The sequence below is a fragment of the Balaenoptera physalus genome (assembly GCF_965194825.1).
Source record: "Balaenoptera physalus genome assembly, chromosome: 8".
In the NCBI taxonomy this organism is placed as follows: domain Eukaryota; kingdom Metazoa; phylum Chordata; class Mammalia; order Artiodactyla; family Balaenopteridae; genus Balaenoptera; species Balaenoptera physalus.
In genome coordinates, this window is record NC_138887.1 from 86,061,124 (window position 1) to 86,078,967 (window position 17,844).

General features: G+C 40.0%; 1 protein-coding gene across 5 annotated transcripts in view; it reads right to left on the bottom strand.

Annotated features, from left to right (window-relative positions):
* Positions 1-16,076, bottom strand: part of IMMP2L (inner mitochondrial membrane peptidase subunit 2) — a 681,598-nt gene extending 665,522 nt beyond the window's left edge. The window contains exons 1-2 of one of the 5 annotated variants that reach the window (XM_082472422.1): positions 15,637-15,757; positions 15,380-15,452 (exon numbers count right to left, since the gene is read on the bottom strand). In XM_082472422.1, coding sequence (XP_082328548.1) covers positions 15,380-15,452; positions 15,637-15,669 — 106 coding nt within the window. In that variant the 5' untranslated portion in view covers positions 15,670-15,757. Of the gene's footprint in view, positions 1-15,379; positions 15,453-15,636; positions 15,765-15,786; positions 15,907-15,982 lie in introns of those variants that run through there. The other 4 variants (XM_082472423.1, XM_082472424.1, XM_082472420.1 and 1 more) reach the window with 4 other exon arrangements.
* Positions 16,077-17,844: the final 1,768 nt, after the last annotated feature.

A 17,844-nucleotide genomic window follows, 5' to 3' on the forward strand; every position in this document is an offset into this window, starting at 1 on the left:
GGTGGAAGATATGTGCATTCCAAAGCACTGTACCCTTATGCAATTTCCTGTCCATATTTATTACCCGGATCTTTAAAACACTCAACTAGAAGCTAAACCAATTCCAAGATATGTGTAAAATGTAAAATTGGAAATGCTGCAAAATCAACGTGACCTTTAAAGTGTAACATTTCCCACAATCGTTTAGTTAATACTAGAAAAACATTTTACAGTGTTTAAAGCATAATCTTCATGTGTAATATTTGAAGCAAATATAAAAGCAAATACAGAACAAAGTACTTAAAAATCAACCACATTTTTTAAACAAAAACCGCAATTAATTTTAAACTACCACTTTTTCTGTAGTAGTTACATTATATATATATTTTAAACATTCATAACCTATAAGGGTACTCTGCTTTTCAAATACAAAACTGATGAAACCACTGTCACCCTACCCCAGTCACCTCCTGCAACTGGTAGGGCCTAGTTGTATGACTAATTCTCCCCCAATTTACCCACATTAGTTTGCTTGAGAACAAAACTATGTATCGGGCAAAAGGCCAAGATGGGCCCTCTCTGTGAGCCAACAAGACCACGCTTGATTAATCCCCAAGGCACTGGTCTCAACAGCACATTTTCAAACCAACCGGACTCCTCAGTCAAAGATACTTTAAGCAAAGATAATAATTAGGTAGTCGATATTATCATAAAATTAAATTTTGAATGAGAGCATATGTAGTCTTCCATCTTCAGATCCAATCATACATTTGTTAAAAGTAAAGGTATGCAAATCAATGCTAATAGGTTGGCAAAATTTCCCCAAGAGAGAATCACACTTCAGATAAATCGCCATTCATAATTTTTTTATTTCATAATCAAGTAGCAATCCTTGAGAACCTCTCTTTCCCTTTTGACTACTTCGATTAAGTATTTTCAATAGAAGCTGATCAGAAAATACTTTTTCTCAGACTATTTTTTTTTCCTGCACCTCTCCTAGCAAGAGAGAAAAATTAGCAAGAAAAATGAATTCAGAATCCACCCCATTCCCATTTACTAAATGGTGTAGATGTGTATATCCCATTGCCTTTAACACCTGAGAATTAGGAAGAAAAAGAGTTCAAGGAAACAAACTGAGCAATCTAATATCTGGCTAAAGGACAAATTCTATCTTTAAAATTGAATACAGTTTCTATCAACTCCAGGAATTCAGTTCATATTTCTTTAATGCAAAGAGTGAAAGAACAAGGTTACAGCATGAAGAGACAAAACAGTGAAACATCAACAAAGCAACTAAATTAGATACCTCACCTGTCACAGAGAAAATCAATAAGGCTCAATGCATTTATATTGTACACGGACTTACTTAAGGAAAAACTTTGAAATATAACGTCTTTAGCTTTTTGTGTACTAAACATATTCTGCTCCACTGGCTGGAAGAAAACTTTAAGAAGATGCCCTCTGGGTAGAGGGCAAATAGGACTCAAGCTATACTTTAACAGAGAAGCAAAACAAGATGGGAGAAAAGCAGTTGGGGAGGGAAGGTTTATATGCCACTTATGTAAAAATCATACACATTGGCTTTTTACTGGGAAAGGAATGTAACCGGCAACACTAAGAATGAAATAGGAGGAATCACCTTGGCAAGAAACAAAACAACAAGAGGATTAAGCAGCCCTGAGAGTGGTTTACCCCCCCAAACAAGAAAAGAGTGAGACAAACTCAGGTAGGAAAAAGACAAAACCCCAACCGCCTCTCTTACTCTGAGAGAGAGACAGAATAAGACACACCACCACCAACAAAGAAGTCTCAACCTAGAATTCAGGTGCTCTGGTTCTCTCCCTCCCTCCCTCCCTCTCTCCCTCTCTCTCCTTCTCTCTCTCTCATACCCTCAGAGCAAAGGGACAACATATTTTACAACATTAACAGAAAACCAAGAAGAAAACAGCTATGCCTGGTTGGTCAGCCCTGCCCACAGAGGCTTCCTACAAACTCCATGGAACCTCTTTTGACCACATCCTCATTTCCCAGAGTCAACCCCAGAATTTGTCCCATTTTGTCTGACAAGAGAGGGATTCATGGTCACTGTGGTAAAGCAAAGGCACAATCCTGTAAAATGGCTACATTTAAGGAGTCCCCAGAATCTCAACAGGCTCCTAAGTAATCTCCTTACCTCCCACATGACCCTCTATCCTTTCTAAAAATATACCTTTCTACAATGTAGAGCATGATACTACTCAATTCAAAATCTTTCATGACTACACATCGAAAAAGTCCAAATTCTGTGACCCACCATTCAAAGACACTGAGAATCTATCCTGATTCTTTTCCAGCACCATCTTGTTCTGTTCTATGATAGTATCCTTCACCTTCCCTCTTTTTGCCTTTACTTGTGCTACTCCTTCAGCCTAGAACTTCTTTCCATCCTCTGTACCGCATAAGTACTGCATTCTAACACCAGCTCAAGATATCGCCTCCTATTGTGTGAAGTCATAGGCAATCTCCCTTAGCTACATCTCATTCTGTGCCACACCAGAGCTTTGTTTATACCCATTTTGGACACAGATTATATTCTGAATCACAGCCATTTATTTATATATTCATCTTCCCTACCTCCATACCACAGGGTTCAGGGGGTCAGGGGAGAGTTATATTATCTTTTTTTTAATTGTGGTAAAGTACACATGGTATAAAATTTACTGTCTTAACCATTTTTAAGTATACAGTTCAGTAGTGATAAGTATATTCACATTGTTCTGTAACCAATCTGCACAACTCTTCATCTTGCAAAACTGAAACTCTTCACCCAGTAAGCAACACCTCCTCCAATTCCCTCCTATCCCCAGCCCCTGGCACCCAACTTTCTACTTTCTGTGTCTTATTATAAATTTGACTATTCTAGGTACCTCATATAAATGGAATCATATAGTATTTGTCTTCTCATGACTGACTTATTTTGGTTACCATAATGTCCTCAAGGTTCATCCATCTGCAGCATGTGTCAGAATTTCCTGCCTCTTTAAGACTGAATAAAATTCCATTGTGTGCATATACCACATTTTGTTTATCCATTCATCCACCCATGGACACTTGGGTTGCTCCCACCTTCTGGCTATTATGAATAGTGCTGCTATGAACATGGGTCTTCAAGATCTTGCTTTAAATTCTTTAGGGCATATACCCAGAAGTAGAATTGTTGGATCATATGGAAACATTATTTTCATTTTTTTGAGGAACTGCCTTCCCAAGCACCTGCAGCATTTTACATTCTCATTAAGAGTGCGTAAGTTTTCCAATTTCTCCACATCCTCACCAACACTTGTTAATTTCTATGTTTTTTAATAATAGCCATCCTAATAAGTGTGCATTTCCCTAATGATTAGTGATTTTGAGCTTCTCATGTGCTTATCGGCCATTTATATATCTTCTTTGAAGAAATGTTTCTTCAGGCCCTTTGCTCAATTTTTAATTGGACTGTTTGTGCTTGCTGTTGTGTTGTAAGAATTTTTATATACTCTGGATATTAACCCCTTATCAGATATATGAACCAGAGCTCTTTTTTAATTCACTTTTCTATTCCCTAATATTTCAGAGTTGGCTATAAGTATTACAGAAATATATTTTGAGTTGAAGATGTTTCTTCCTTTTTTAGGTTTTTTTTTTGGAGGGGGTATAATACAAAATTCAGGATATCCAAAAAAGGGTATACAGTGGAAAATGAAACTCCTTCCCATCCTTGTTATCCAGCCACCAAGTTTCAACCCCCAGAGATATTTCCATTTTCTTATAATTCCCTCCTGAGATACTCTGTGCATATATAAGAAAATACATATCTTACTCCTCCAAAATAATAACCTACTAAAACCCACTGTTCTGTACCTTGCCTTTTTGACTTAATAATTATTCCATTTCAGTGTATATAAATTGCTTTATTCTTTTTAACAACTACTAAATATTTCACTACATGTACCATAATTTATTTATCCAGTCCCCTAAGGATGAGCACTTGTTTCCAATTGCTGCCAAGAATATCCTTAAATATACATTATTTCACACAAGTACAAGATTTGTGGGTTAAATTCTGGTAGGGGGATCAAATGATATGTGTATTTTAAGTTTTGATAACTATTTCTAAATTGGTCTCAACGAAAACTACAAAAATTCCTACATCCATTAGCAATAATGACATTGCCTATTTCCCCATACCCTCAGTAACACCTCATGTGTTCAAAATTTGTTTCTTTACCAATTTGATAGGTTAAAAAATGAGTATCTCACTGAAGTTTTATTTTGCATTTCTCTTTTATGAACTGCCTTTCATATCCTTTCATATCTTTGTCCATTTTTCTGATTGTTGGTCTTTTTCCCACTGAGTTGTTGGTATTTTCAATATATTTATGAATTAGCCCTTTTCCTACGGTATGAATTTTCCAATGATATGAATTAATATATTTATGAAATTAGCCCTTTTCCTATGATATGAATTGCAAATCATCCTAGTTTGCCTTTGCTTGTTGACATAGTTTTTTTAATCTGTTTTTGGCAGTGCAGAATTTTAATATAGTCAAGTTTTACTATTCTTCTCTTTTATGGTTTCTGAGCATTTCTTACTTTCTATTCCCACAATTATCATAGTGAAAATCCTCACTACCTTGTAAGTAAATTACAGCTTCCCAACTGGTCTACTTTTTATTACTCCCTCTACCTTCCAACTGATCCTATACACTTGTCAGATTAATCCTTTTAAAATACTGTAAATTAGTAGAGACACAGAAAGTTGAGATTACAATATAATAAAGATGTCAACTGTCCTGACAGGAAATGACTATTACAGTTTTGTCTTGTACTAATTAAGCTCTCTCAAGCATTCTCAAACTCAGAAGTGTAAAGTTTTCTATAATTTTAATTCATTAGAATGTCACTGACCACAGGTCTAAGTATTATAAAAGAGAGGGACATTTTGATTGGAAACTAGGATTATATTCAATACACCAACTGCCTCAGGATTTCAACTTCACAGGACTATTTTTATGCTCTCCCCCCCAGAATCTTTCTACCAAACTCTACCCTGCCCTAGTGGCTTCAACCACACAGAGGCTGGTCATAAGAGCTTTAGAATCCAGGTTTTTCTCACCATAAACAGGAAATAATGTGTCTCTGACTCTATACAGAATGTGACACTATAATTCATGCTTTTGGAATGAGGACTAACATTTCAAGCTGACAGCTAGGTAATAAATATGATTAGGAGCCAAGCACGCAAGCAGAATATCCCAAAATGTACACCTTTCATGAGAAGACACAAGCAGGCTTAATCAGTAAGACAAATTCAGATAAAAAAATGCAGTTCCCCCCGCGCCGCACCCAGGCACAGCTAAATAAGCATCTTTTCAGCAGTACTACCTTCTTAACCCCAAATCATTATTTCCCTTGAGGACTCTTCTACAAAACTAAAAAAAAAAAAAAAAAAAAAATTTAAGTTGGAGACAGTAACCAAGTATGACTCATTAACCAAATAATTTTTCACATTTCTTTGTAATGAGCTAAAATTTACATAGGTTTCAAATAAAAAGTTTACATACACAGTCCTCAAAATTAACCAATGAAGTACACTTTATCTCCATTTTCCCAAAAGGAAAATGAAATTCAGAGACCAAAAGCTCAAGTTCACATAGATGATAGTAGAGCTAGCACTTGAATGAAAGTCTTCATAACCCCATTCCATATTCTTGTCACTATACATCACCACTTTAACGTCTAGAAATTTACATTTAATGCCTATATTTTAATTTCAAAATAAAAGTTTTAATAAAATGTTTAGAGTATTAACATCATGCAGCCATATACATCAAATATGCCTCAAACTATTAATCTTCTAATGTGTTTTCATAACCCATTTGTTCAGATAATAGTACTTCTCTTACCCGTAAAAAATACTCATTAAAAACACAAGCTAATTAGTTTATAAAGTGCTTCAAACTACTCTTAGATAATAACAACACTAAATTGTTAATATTTAACAAACCAAATAATAGTTATTTAGTATTTTAATCTGACACTAATAAAACTCTTATTAAAGTAACTATTAAACAAATAAGCTCTTGGAAAAATACCAAAATGCTTAGTAAATAATCTGCTACCACAGGCAAACTAAAAATTCAGGCATACATATATGTGTGTGTGTGTATGTGTGTGTGTGTATATATATATATTCGAAGTACATGATATTCTGGAAAAGGCAAAACCATGGAGACAGTAAAAATACCTGTGGTTGCCAAGGGTTAGGAAAGAGGGATGAATGGGTAGAACACAATGGATCTCTAGGGCAGTGAAACTACTCTGTATGATACTATAATGGTGACTCCATGACATTACACCTTTGTCCAAACCCATAGAACGTACACACCAAGAGTGAACCCTAATGTAAACTATGAGCATTCGGCATAATGATGTGTCAATGTAGGTTTATCAATTGTAATAAATGTACCATTCTGGAAAGTAATGTTGATAATGGGAGAGGCTCTGCATGTGTAGGCGTGGAGAGCATGTGGGAAATCTCTGTACCTTCCACTCAGTTTTGCTGTAAACCTAAAACTACTCCAAAAACTAAAGTATATTTTAAAAATTAAGGTAAATGATCTGTGGCAACTCTAATCTGTTCAATCAGTGCTTCAGAGGTCCACTTGTACCTGTTCAGGAAAGAACACCCTTGGCCGTCAATCCTAACCTTCAGAGAGATTCTGCCTTACACACCCACTGCTCCTCCCAATCCTGCCCTGCCCCTCGTAGCCTGCTCAGCATCTAACGTGACATTGGTAGACTAAGTCCAAAGACACGGAGAAAATTAAGTATAGACAACAGATGGAGAAGGCAGGTAGTGGCTAAGAAGGTAAAGAATTCTGAAAGAGGGAAATCTGCAGAAAAATCCACAAGAGAGCATAGAAAGGAGAAAACAATCCTGAGATGCTCTGAACTTACTGGTCTACATAATGAGAAAATCATATGAAATTAAATTGTCCTAAAATACAAAACATGATATTACAAGCATTTCCCTTCTTTAAAAAATGTCTTTGCTGAACATGATTCCAAAACTAGACCTTGATAATGTGTTTACAATGTGTCCTCCAGCCACAAGCAAGATGATTTTTCAAAAGTTGACCATAAATGCTATAAACATTTTTCAAGAGAAAGATATATAAAAGTGTGTGTGTCAAAGTGCCATTACAAAGACTTAGCTCTCAGAATAAACTTTTGGATAAAATTGCAAAATTTTAATTTTTATGATATATTACATGGAAGAAAGACGTACATTTTTATCTTCTAGGTATTCTTAATCTCAGATGTCAGAAACACACTATGAGTTACCAAACTGAGCAGGAGTTCACTGAGATCTTGAAACAGTCACACAGAATGACTGGGGGGGGGGGGGGTGCTTGTTTGCTCTGTTCATCAATGAGGAGGCCAGGCTAAGCACTGGCAGACCCAAACACCTGAGTCATTTGGGAGAGGCTAAGGACTCCAGTGGCAAAACAAGGACCCGTAAGACAGGCTTAAGAATGGTTCTGGCAGGAGTCACCACCATCACCACCACCACCACCTGAGCAAAAATCAACCTTCTGTATCTAAAGTTTCAGGGGAGGCACAAAGGCTGGAGTTTCACCAGCGATCCAACTCAGTTCAGCAAATACCAAGTAAGCACCAACAAAGTACCCAGCGCTAGGGTAAAGGTGCTGGGGGACACTGAAGAGAACCTGGTCTCTTGGTATGGCAGTCTGGGGAAGCCTGAGTGAGGACAGCCCCGTGGAAAGCCGCTCGTGGAGAGGAACCAACTCGCCAGCACTGACTTGCCAGCCACTGTGGAAGTGAATCTTTAGCCCCAGGCACACCTTCCACTAACTGCACCTCCACCTGGTATCTGTTGACAACCTCACGAGACCCTGAGCCAGAACCACCTGAATTGCAGACCCATAGCAACCATGGGATAATAAACGATTATTGTTGTTTTCAGCCACTAAGTTTTCGATACGGTACAAAGCAACAGAGAACGAATGCATCCAGATTTGACATAAAAGGCTTAGAGAGGCTAACTTACCTACTACCACGTAGGAGTGAGCACTTAAACCACGTCGGGAACCCAGTCTCTAGGCTTTAGATTCAGTTTCCTTGTCATTAAATGACACCACTTCTCAAGTAAAATAAGTTATAATACCGTAAGAATGATCATTTCTCTATGACTACACAACCAGCACTAACATACCAGGCTTTCCACAGCACAGAGATACAGCACATGTCCCCGCATACTTAACAGACATGATGACACCTGCAATATAACTGAATTTGTGACTCTTCATGGTACTTTTTGGGGTTTTTACTATCTTCTGAAAGAATTCTGGTTTTTTTTTAAGTGTACAGATTTTGAAAATAAAAACCTAACATATTTATAGCATGTTAATACTAAACAATTACATTGTTGACACTGAGGATATTTATACACTTTACAATCTTAATCACAATAAACATTTGTGTAATTTTAAACAGAATTAATATGTCACACTAAGAAAAGTTCCACTGCTCATTGTTTCTTTAAGGATTTGTTTTTTTGCTTTAAGTCTTCAACTTTTAGCATTACACAAACATAGTAAAATATATTATCAAAATGCTCATGACGGTGAACTCTTAAGTCCCGATCCATAAAACGGTTACCATCTTGCAGGACAAGGTGGCGGGCTCTTAGCCTGTCTCCTCCTAGAGAAAGGCAATGGAGCATTTCACTGTTACAACCACATCTGCATGTAAATGTAACTTAACTAAGGACACACTGTTATTAAAAGGAACCTACAATTTTTTAGCTCCAAACCTGACACTTTTCTTCTGTGCCATGTTTTAGCCAGTGGCGCTCTACTCTGACTGCCTAGGGCACTTGGAAAATTACCCATACCTGGACATCATCCCCCAGAAACTCTGATTTAATTGCTTTGGTCTGTTTTAGCCATCTAATATATAGTAAACCAGTGGTGATAAATTCACAGAAAGTTTATGCCACAAAGGGAGAAACTGTGGATATCCCTATATGTTAGCTAAAACATCCTTATCCCCTAAGACAAAGATACCTTGCAATAAAGGAAGCAGAACAAGAAGGAAGAGGAGATGGGGAGCTCAAACCCATTCTGCTGCTTTCATGGAGCCACCAAGGAATATTTTATTCCCCCGATTCCTCTCCCTGAACCCAATCACCCCACACCTTAACTCCACTGCAAGCTTTAACTCAAGCATCACCCCCTCCATGAAGCCTTCAGGCTCACACAAAATAAAGAAACCCATCTTTCTGCATCCATCTTACCCTGAACTCTACCTCTAAATAGCACATACTGCACAAGGCATTTATTTACACATCCATTTCTCTTACTGGCCTGAGGGCTCCTTAACGGTAGGGTCCCTATATTATTCATCCTTCCCATCTTATATATCTTTGTATCCAGAGCCTTGAAGATAGACAGTAGATATTAAAAAGTATTTGCTGAATTGTATGGGGTTTTTTTTATGCTTGGTATGGTTATTTCCCCCTTGGCCTCCTAGTAGACACGTTTCTGAAATTTTTCTACTTCTCATAAAAGAAAGGGGACTCCCACTCCCCCCACAACTGGATTAGGTTAGCGAATAATGTATGCAAAAAGGCCAGACATGGTGAGAGCAAGACAGCAGTGGAACCCTAGGCCAAGAAAGAATAGGATAAATGGGGTAAAGTGAGATACACGAAGGTACGATCAGGTATGAATTTTTTTTAAAGGGAGAGATTAGGCAAACAAAGGGACAACTTGATTTTCATTCACAAGAAGGTGTGACAAAGAACACTGATTACAGGCAACCATGGTATTTTCGTATTTTCGACAGAGCTTTTAAAATTCTGAACTGAAGACCAATGAAGCCAGAAGCTCTGAGAAAGAACCCAGGCCTATCTACTCTAGCCTCACTCCCTCCCCTCCTGTTTACCCCTTCACCCAGGGCAGTTCACTCTGCCTGGAACCTGAAAAGTTTTGCTTTCTCTTTTCTCCCAGCCTCTCTGGTCACTCTCCTTCAGCATCCTTGCATTTTTCTTTTTCTTGGTTTGTCCCTAAAATGTCAATATCCTCTAGGACTTACTTTCAGCCTTTTTCTCTTCCTTTTCTATGCAGTTCCTCTGAGCATTTTTACCCTTACCCATGCCTTCAACCACTCTCCATGTGGCAAGCACTCAGAAATCTGTATCTCCAGCCTCCCCAGCTCTTGTGATGCTCCAAGACCGTATCAACTGCCCCCTAGATGCCTCCAACTCACCAATGACATGCCCCACAAGCACGTTAAACACAACGTGTCCAAATCTGAACTATCACCTTCCCCCGCAGAACTGCTTCTTCTCTTTTCCCTCCCACTACCCAGAAAGCCGGCAGTCATTCGAGTCAGCCTCACTCTCCCATTGCCTTTACAGTCAAACAGTCGCAAAGACCAGCCAGCTCTCCCTCCTCCTAGATATTCTCCTAAACATTCTCACTTCTGAGCACCCCCACTACTTCTGCCTTTGTCTGTGCTCTCAACCTCCTATCACCCACGCTAATTGCACTGTCCACTCCGGCCCCCAATCTTACCACATCCCCACCCCACTGTACCCCAATCTACCCAGCACACTGCTTTCACGGTGATCTTTCAGGTCATTCACGTTTCTTCAGTGGCTCACTACAACACATGGGATGGAAAATGCGCCCTGAACTAGCTTTCTACTTTCCTCTCCTTTCACTCCTGACTTTGCCCTTCACACTCTAATATAATGACCTACCTACAGTTCCCAGAACACACTATGCTCTCATAGTACCACATGACTATTCATGTTATTAGCTCCACCTGGAAATGCTCTGTGCTGCTTGTCACCCTGCCCAATCCTACTCAGCTGTCAAGACTCGGCTCAAACACAACCACGGCTAAAGCCCTGCTCTGGCATTCCTGTCAGGGATCAAGAGCTTCTGCTAGGCTTGTTTTGCATGTGTAGGTATCTCCATTAGAGCAAATAGCACACAATATTTGGACTGTTGGTCAAGATGTCCACTGTCCTATAGACTGTAAGCTCCTTGGTCAAGGAAAGTGACTTTTCAACTTTCTATCCTCAGCACTAGTTCAATGCACACAGCATACAGAAAATTTTAAAAAGTTATTAATGTATGAACTGTAGGCCAATGAAAGGAAAAAAGATCAACCAGACTTTAAGTATAGAAAAAAAATCCAGATCTTAAGTACAGACATCTATTATTAAGTCCCACTCATTAAAAAAAATAGAAATATATGGTTATTAACGTAGTACAAAGGTGACAAAGAAAAAATCTGTCATTGGACTAAGCAGGCAATAAGGAGCTAAGAGTCTCCAATGGAGCAGCTGACAAAAGATTAGCAGAAAGGTCAGAGATAAAGGGGGTTCTTTCTCTGAGTCAAGTAATTCATCAACCTGAGTCCATGGACTGAGCAAAAGACTGGCACCTTCCTCTCTCAGTTCACCACTCCTCCCCTTTGTCATGATTCTCCATACCCCTTTCCCAGTCCCACTACCAAGTCCCAGCTTCAGTGGGCAATTCCCTTCAGCTGGAGCCACAAGCCTGGGATATAAGAGAGGGGAAATCTTTGTTCTCGTGGCCAGGACCTAGAGGAAAGAAAATGAAACTGCTATTTACTGAGAACCTATTTTGTGCCAGACATTGTGCTACTTTAAGAACACTCACTGGGACTTCCCTGCAGTCCAGTGGTTAAGACTCCATGCTTCCACAGCATGGGGTGCGGGTTCTATCCCTGGTCAGGGAACTAAGATCCCGCATTTCTGAGGTGCGGCCAAAAAAAAAAAAAACGCTCCCTAAATCTCACAGTAATCATTTATAATTAGTACCCCATTTTACAGATGGGAAATTTGTGTCCAAGGTCACACAGCAATGACAGAGCTGGCCCAAGAACCCAGGAATATTTCTCCAGAGTATTTCTACACCCCTGACCACCTCAAAATGGAGAGAGATGTGGTCCAACCATTCTAGGTTGCAACTCAGAATACATTATTCTCCAAAACACTATTATAAGTGTTGGTTACAGTCTATAGTATCACTAATACACAAAGGCACACAATGAGTTAGCAAAGCTTTGGGGTCCTGGCCTGGAAATCTAAATGCTATTTGTTATTTTATTCCTGTAAGTACACTGTTCAACATGACAAACAAGTGGTCTTGAAAATTTATTTGGGGAATACAAGGAGTTCTTAAGTGAGGCTTTTCCTTAAGAATATTTTCTTCCACAAAAAATCACGAAGGATAGAAACTATTTCACCTTGTTAACTTGTAAGAACCATGACACTAGAAGACACCTATGGGAAATATGCTTATCTGACCAGGTGCTCATTTACAGTGTGCTGTCATTTGAATAAAACATCATACTAAACCCTACAGACCACAGCTTATGATAGAAATGCCACAAACTACAGCAGTACAGCTGATATGCTTGTAATCTACTGACAAAATGTAGTCTTTAGCAAAGTGAAACCAGATTTCTGGTGTGAAATCAGATGTCTGTGGACTTGTCTTTCTTGGCTTCCAGAGCAGTATTAGCTACACTAAATACACAGCTTAGCTGTATATTAAACCCACGACTTGGCAATATCATGACAGTTTGGACATGAAGCATCAGCATTTTTATTGTAATTCTTATAAACCAAAGACATTTCTGAAATAAAAATCCTAACTTTAAACACTCAGCTAAATGTGGTAGTATGTCTTTCTCACTGTGGGAACAGTGTCAGAGCTTTTTAAACACATTATGGAAACCCTTCCCCTTCACTTTTCAAGCTGACACTCTTTCCGCAGTGCTGTGGAATGATCTGATAGAGGGAATCAGGTGTCAGTCCTTGTCCTAGAAATTCTAGGATCAGATAGAACAGGGGATCACCTGTGAAAATGCAAATACCCAGGAAGCTTAGCACCTTTAGGAGAGTAAGTACTAGATTGCTTTCCACAATCACAAGCAAGATCAAAAGAAAGCGGGTGACCTGATAGAGAAACAGGGAGGGAAGTTAATCGTATCTGTGTTACAGGCACTTTCTTTTTAATATACTCATTGTTCTGTTTTGATAGATGAGAAGTTAGGGGCAAAGAAGTTATAACTGGCCTACAGTCGCAGAGCTAACATAATAAGAGCCAGGATTCACGTCCATGTCTGAAAGACTGTAAAAGCCATGCTACTTCCACACAGGATTTGGAGTGGAACAAAGAGCAGTGGTAAATAGCCAAGAATATGGAGGTAAAAGGCAGAAACCTACCATTTTTACCCAGCAGTGGTCGTCTGAGACTGATTTCAGATGAGACTCACATTCTACCTTTTATAACCTTGCAAGATTTAATTTTAAGTAACTTTTTTTTTTACCTTATATAACTTTTGTAACCAAAAAAAGACAACTTGTTTCACTTCAATTTAAAAAAAAAACAAAAACGAGGTTACGGGAATTCCCTGGCAGTCCAGTGGTTAGGACTCAGCACTTCCACTGCCGGGGGGCCTGGGGTTCAATCCCTGGTCAGCGAACTAAGACGCCGCAAGCCACTCAGCACGGTCAAAAAAAAAATTAGGATTGACATATACACACTACTATATATAAAACAGATAACTAATAAGGACCTACTGTATAGCACAGGGAACTCTTCTCAATACTCTGTAATGACCTATATGGGAAAAGAATCTAAAAAAAAAGTGGATATATGTATACGTATAACTGATTCACTTTGCTGTACAGCAAAAATTAACATAACATTTTAAATCAACTATACTCCAATAAAAATTTAAAAAATAAATTTAAACATTAAAAGAAACAACAAAAAAAGAGGTTAAATGTAAAGAAACCCACACAAGTGCACAGCCTACTTTAGTATTTATTTTCCTAAGTGCATCATCCTTAACATTGTCCATGCTTTCTAATCTTAGGTCATTTTTCTGGAACAATTCAAATAATTATCCTCATCTAATTATTATGCTGGTTCAATACATTTATTACACTGGAAAATGACTATAACTTTACTACAGGACACAAATCACCACGGTCAGTCATCCTTGAATGTTTACTTCTGAAAGTATCAGTAAGGCAGGAAAAGAACATTGTTCTCCCACACCACCGCAACCACTATCAGCAGTACAGTGAAGGTCTTCTACATTAACGCTTAACTATTCAGAAAAACCGCAGAAAACCGGTAAAAGGCCTGCCCCCAAATGGCCATCTCCAACAGTCCCCTCATTCTCACCATCCTACTCACGGCAAAGTGCTCAGCACTTTGGTAAAAAAAAATATCTATTGAATCAATAAATGAACCTATCACCAATAAACAACTATTTCCTGTTTTTTTCAGATAGTAAATTGTGTGGCCATCTGCCAGTTGAGCACACACAAATAAGAAGGCAGGTTCAGGACACAGGCAGCCAATGTCAACATGCCATGGAGAGCAATTCTAGTTTTCCTGTGTAAGTATCCAAGAATGTGATTTACAAAATCTTTGCCTGTGGCTTACCTGAATTTTAACTTTAATTCAAAACATTTCTTTATATGGGACACAGAGGATGCATAAGGTGTTTCCAAACTTCTGAGAGCAGTTGTGTCTCATTTCACTAATATTAGGGGAGGAGGGATCATGGAAAAGTTCCAGAGAAGAACCGTTAAAAGAGCCCACACTGAAAAATCACAGCAAACCTTCAAAGACTTCAATATGCTGTTTGACAACGTTTCAGAAGTGAAGAGAATGCTGGTGAGGAGGTATCAAAGTGAAAGTCAAGAAGAAAAGGCCCTGTCTGGTCATTTCTCCCTCCCAAAATACCCTTCTCTATGAGCTTAAGAGAAGATCCCAAAAGAACTTCAACATTTGTAACATTGTTATTAACTTTATGCTTTGGAGTCCTAAAGGATTTTTACAGGCGTCCCCTTTTAAAATGTAAAGATCCTTGGAGGGATTCCTGTTTATTATCAAGGAGAGCCATGATGCTTTAATTTCACAGTCTCAGAGATTAGTCCAAGTTAGCTAAGAGATGGGGGCCTGAGACAAACAACTACAGGACAACTACAAAACAGACAACTACCGAGAGGTGAAGGGTAATGACAGTTTTCTGCCAGGTCAAGTGACTAAAAGGGACCTCTGCCAGCTGTCAAAGTCCCAGCCAACTTACGGACTCCGAAACACCTGAAAAAAAAAAAACTCTTCCACTTGGAGCCTGTGACCCTTGAAGGTGGGCCTTAGGTTCCTGCTGAAAACGTAGAATCTGGCCCCAAGATCCAAGGGCAGTTCTGGATCTAGTCCTTCTCTCTTTGTCTCGCTCTCTTTCAGGATAAAGTCCTAGCTCCTTCCACCCCTAACCATTCCTTACTTACCCTTTCCCCCGTTCCTCCTCGGTGAGAAGGGGTAAGTGGTTACTTTGTGCCCTCGCCCAATTTGGCCAAAACCCTAAAAGTAAAAATGACAGAGACAAACACGTGTTTTAAAACCCTGACGTTCAAGCCTCAGGAACTCCCACCACTCGCCCAACGTGTCCAGACACAAGGCAGCGCGCCTCCACAGCGCTCCCTCTCGGCCAGGACTTGGGCCGGAGTTGCCCCCTCTGGTGGGGGGCACGAAGAGAGGGCGCGACCTGGGGGCGCCTGGCCAGCGGGTAGGAGCGCATCGGCTCCGGGCCTGGCGTCCCCGTCTCTGGGCTCCGGTTTCCGACCCGCGTTGGCGGAAGGAGGAGGGGTCCGGGGTTGGCCGCCGCGCTGGGCCTCCGATAAACACGCGCACGCACACATGCTCGCTATCACCGCAGGACTCGCGGCCAAGCAGCCCTCCGCCTCCCAGCAACACTCGTCCCCTCTGGGGCTAACTCCGGGGTAAGGGTCCCAAGCCCTGGGAGCCACCAAGGGTCGGCAGCGGCACCCCGCCTGCCCACCCCAGCCAACCTCACAGCCCCCTACCTGCCCCCAAACACCCGCCCTCCGCACCCACTGCGCAGCTCAGCCCTAGGGAAGTCCCCCCGTGGGTTCCGCCCTCCGCCAGCGGCAAGCTCCGCCCCCGCCCCCGGAGCGCGGGAGCTTCGCGAAGCTCCGCCCCCAGCGGTAAAGCGGTACTTCCGAACGCCTGCGCGGGTTAGGCCCAAAACCCGGCCTGGATCTGAAACGGATCAAAAACAACACTCGCTTAGCAGGCAATTATTGAGCACTTGCCCTGAGCTCAGCGCTGTACTAACGGCTGAGAGAGGGCAACAAAGAGTTGAAAATCTGTGAGACTGTGACTTCATCCTCTCCCCTTGTTTTACAGATGAGGAAACTGAGACCCCAACTGTTGTTTTGAGTGCACAGCTACAGTGGCAAGCTGCCTTATTGAGGCTCTCCCCTCTGGACTCGTCTTTTCGGCGTTTTTTCTACTAAAGTGGGCACGGGAAAACTATTCGATGTTGCCGCTTCTAAACAAGCCAGAAGGAATAACCCAGAACAAGTGGTTTACTTTGGAGAAACTGGAATTTCATACCTAAGCTTTTGCATTCAAATGACACAAACTCTTAACTGGGTTATTAAAACCTTCGAAGAAAGTGAAACCTACAACTACTTTTTTTTTTTTAACCCTCCGCCAATTATATCCTTGATTATGTCTGTCTTTATCGTCCTTCTGGATACTGACAAACTATTCTGTGCAAATCATTCAATACAAATCTAAGTACCAGACACTCTGGTACTTTGGGTTCAAAACTAATTCTGAAGTTTTAAAAACCTAGTCAGAGACTTAAACGGACCTGATAACTAGAACTATTAGTCTCCCGAGGAGAATAAAATTGCTCTCCTGTGAAGGGGTTGTGTAGCAGTTTTGTAGTTTTTCTTATTTGTCACTGAAATAATTACTGTAAGGTAAGCTCTTCTCTGCTAATGCTTAAGGACTTAATTCCAAGAACACTTAGCTTAGAAGACCACGCTCATGGAATAGCAGTGGGGACCGATTTGTAAATTGGACTGGGATCTACTGGCACTAATAATTAATACTAATAATTAATTAGGTGGTCCCAAATTAAATAGATGGAGTTCCTGGCCACCAGGAGCTGACAGTGTGGAATGGAATGTATGTGGAAAAACAACAAAGGCAGGTATGTGTGATTTTTATTATAAAGGAATGTAAATAAACATACAAAAAGAGTTGCTAAGTCTGACCAGACTCTGTCACTAAGATTCATGAAATGTACTTAGGAAGCTGAGGTAATCTGAAAAGGGTACAGTACACTATATGACTCCAACTATCTGACACTCTGGAAAAGGCAAAACAATGGAGACAGTAAAAAGAGCTGTGGTTGACAAGGGTTATGCTGGAAGAAGGGAAGAATAGGCAGAGTACAAAGAATATTTAGGGCAGTGAAAATATTCTGTATGATACTATCAGGGTGATGCATGCCCTCATACGTTTGTCAAACCCCATGGAATGGATAACACCAAGAGTGAAACTTAATGTAAACTATAGACTCTGGGTGATAATGAAGTGTCAGTGTGGGTTCATCAGTTGTAACAAATGTACCACTTTGATGCTGGGATGTTGATAGCTGGGGAGGCTCTGCAAGTGTGAGGTCTATGTACTTTCTCCTCAATTTTGCTGTGAACCTAAAACTGCTCTTTAAAAAAAAAAAATAGACTTCTAAAGAAAAAGAAACTGGGGTAAAACCTCCAAACATCCCATATTCTTCAAATTCATCAGTTAAATTATAAACTGAATATTTGGCTTCATGTGTGGAGTTGAAACATAATGAGTTGTTTCCTTAGATGAGAGCAGCCTTCTGTTTGGCATTTATGTCATGAGGAAGAAAATGAATCATATATTCCTAAGG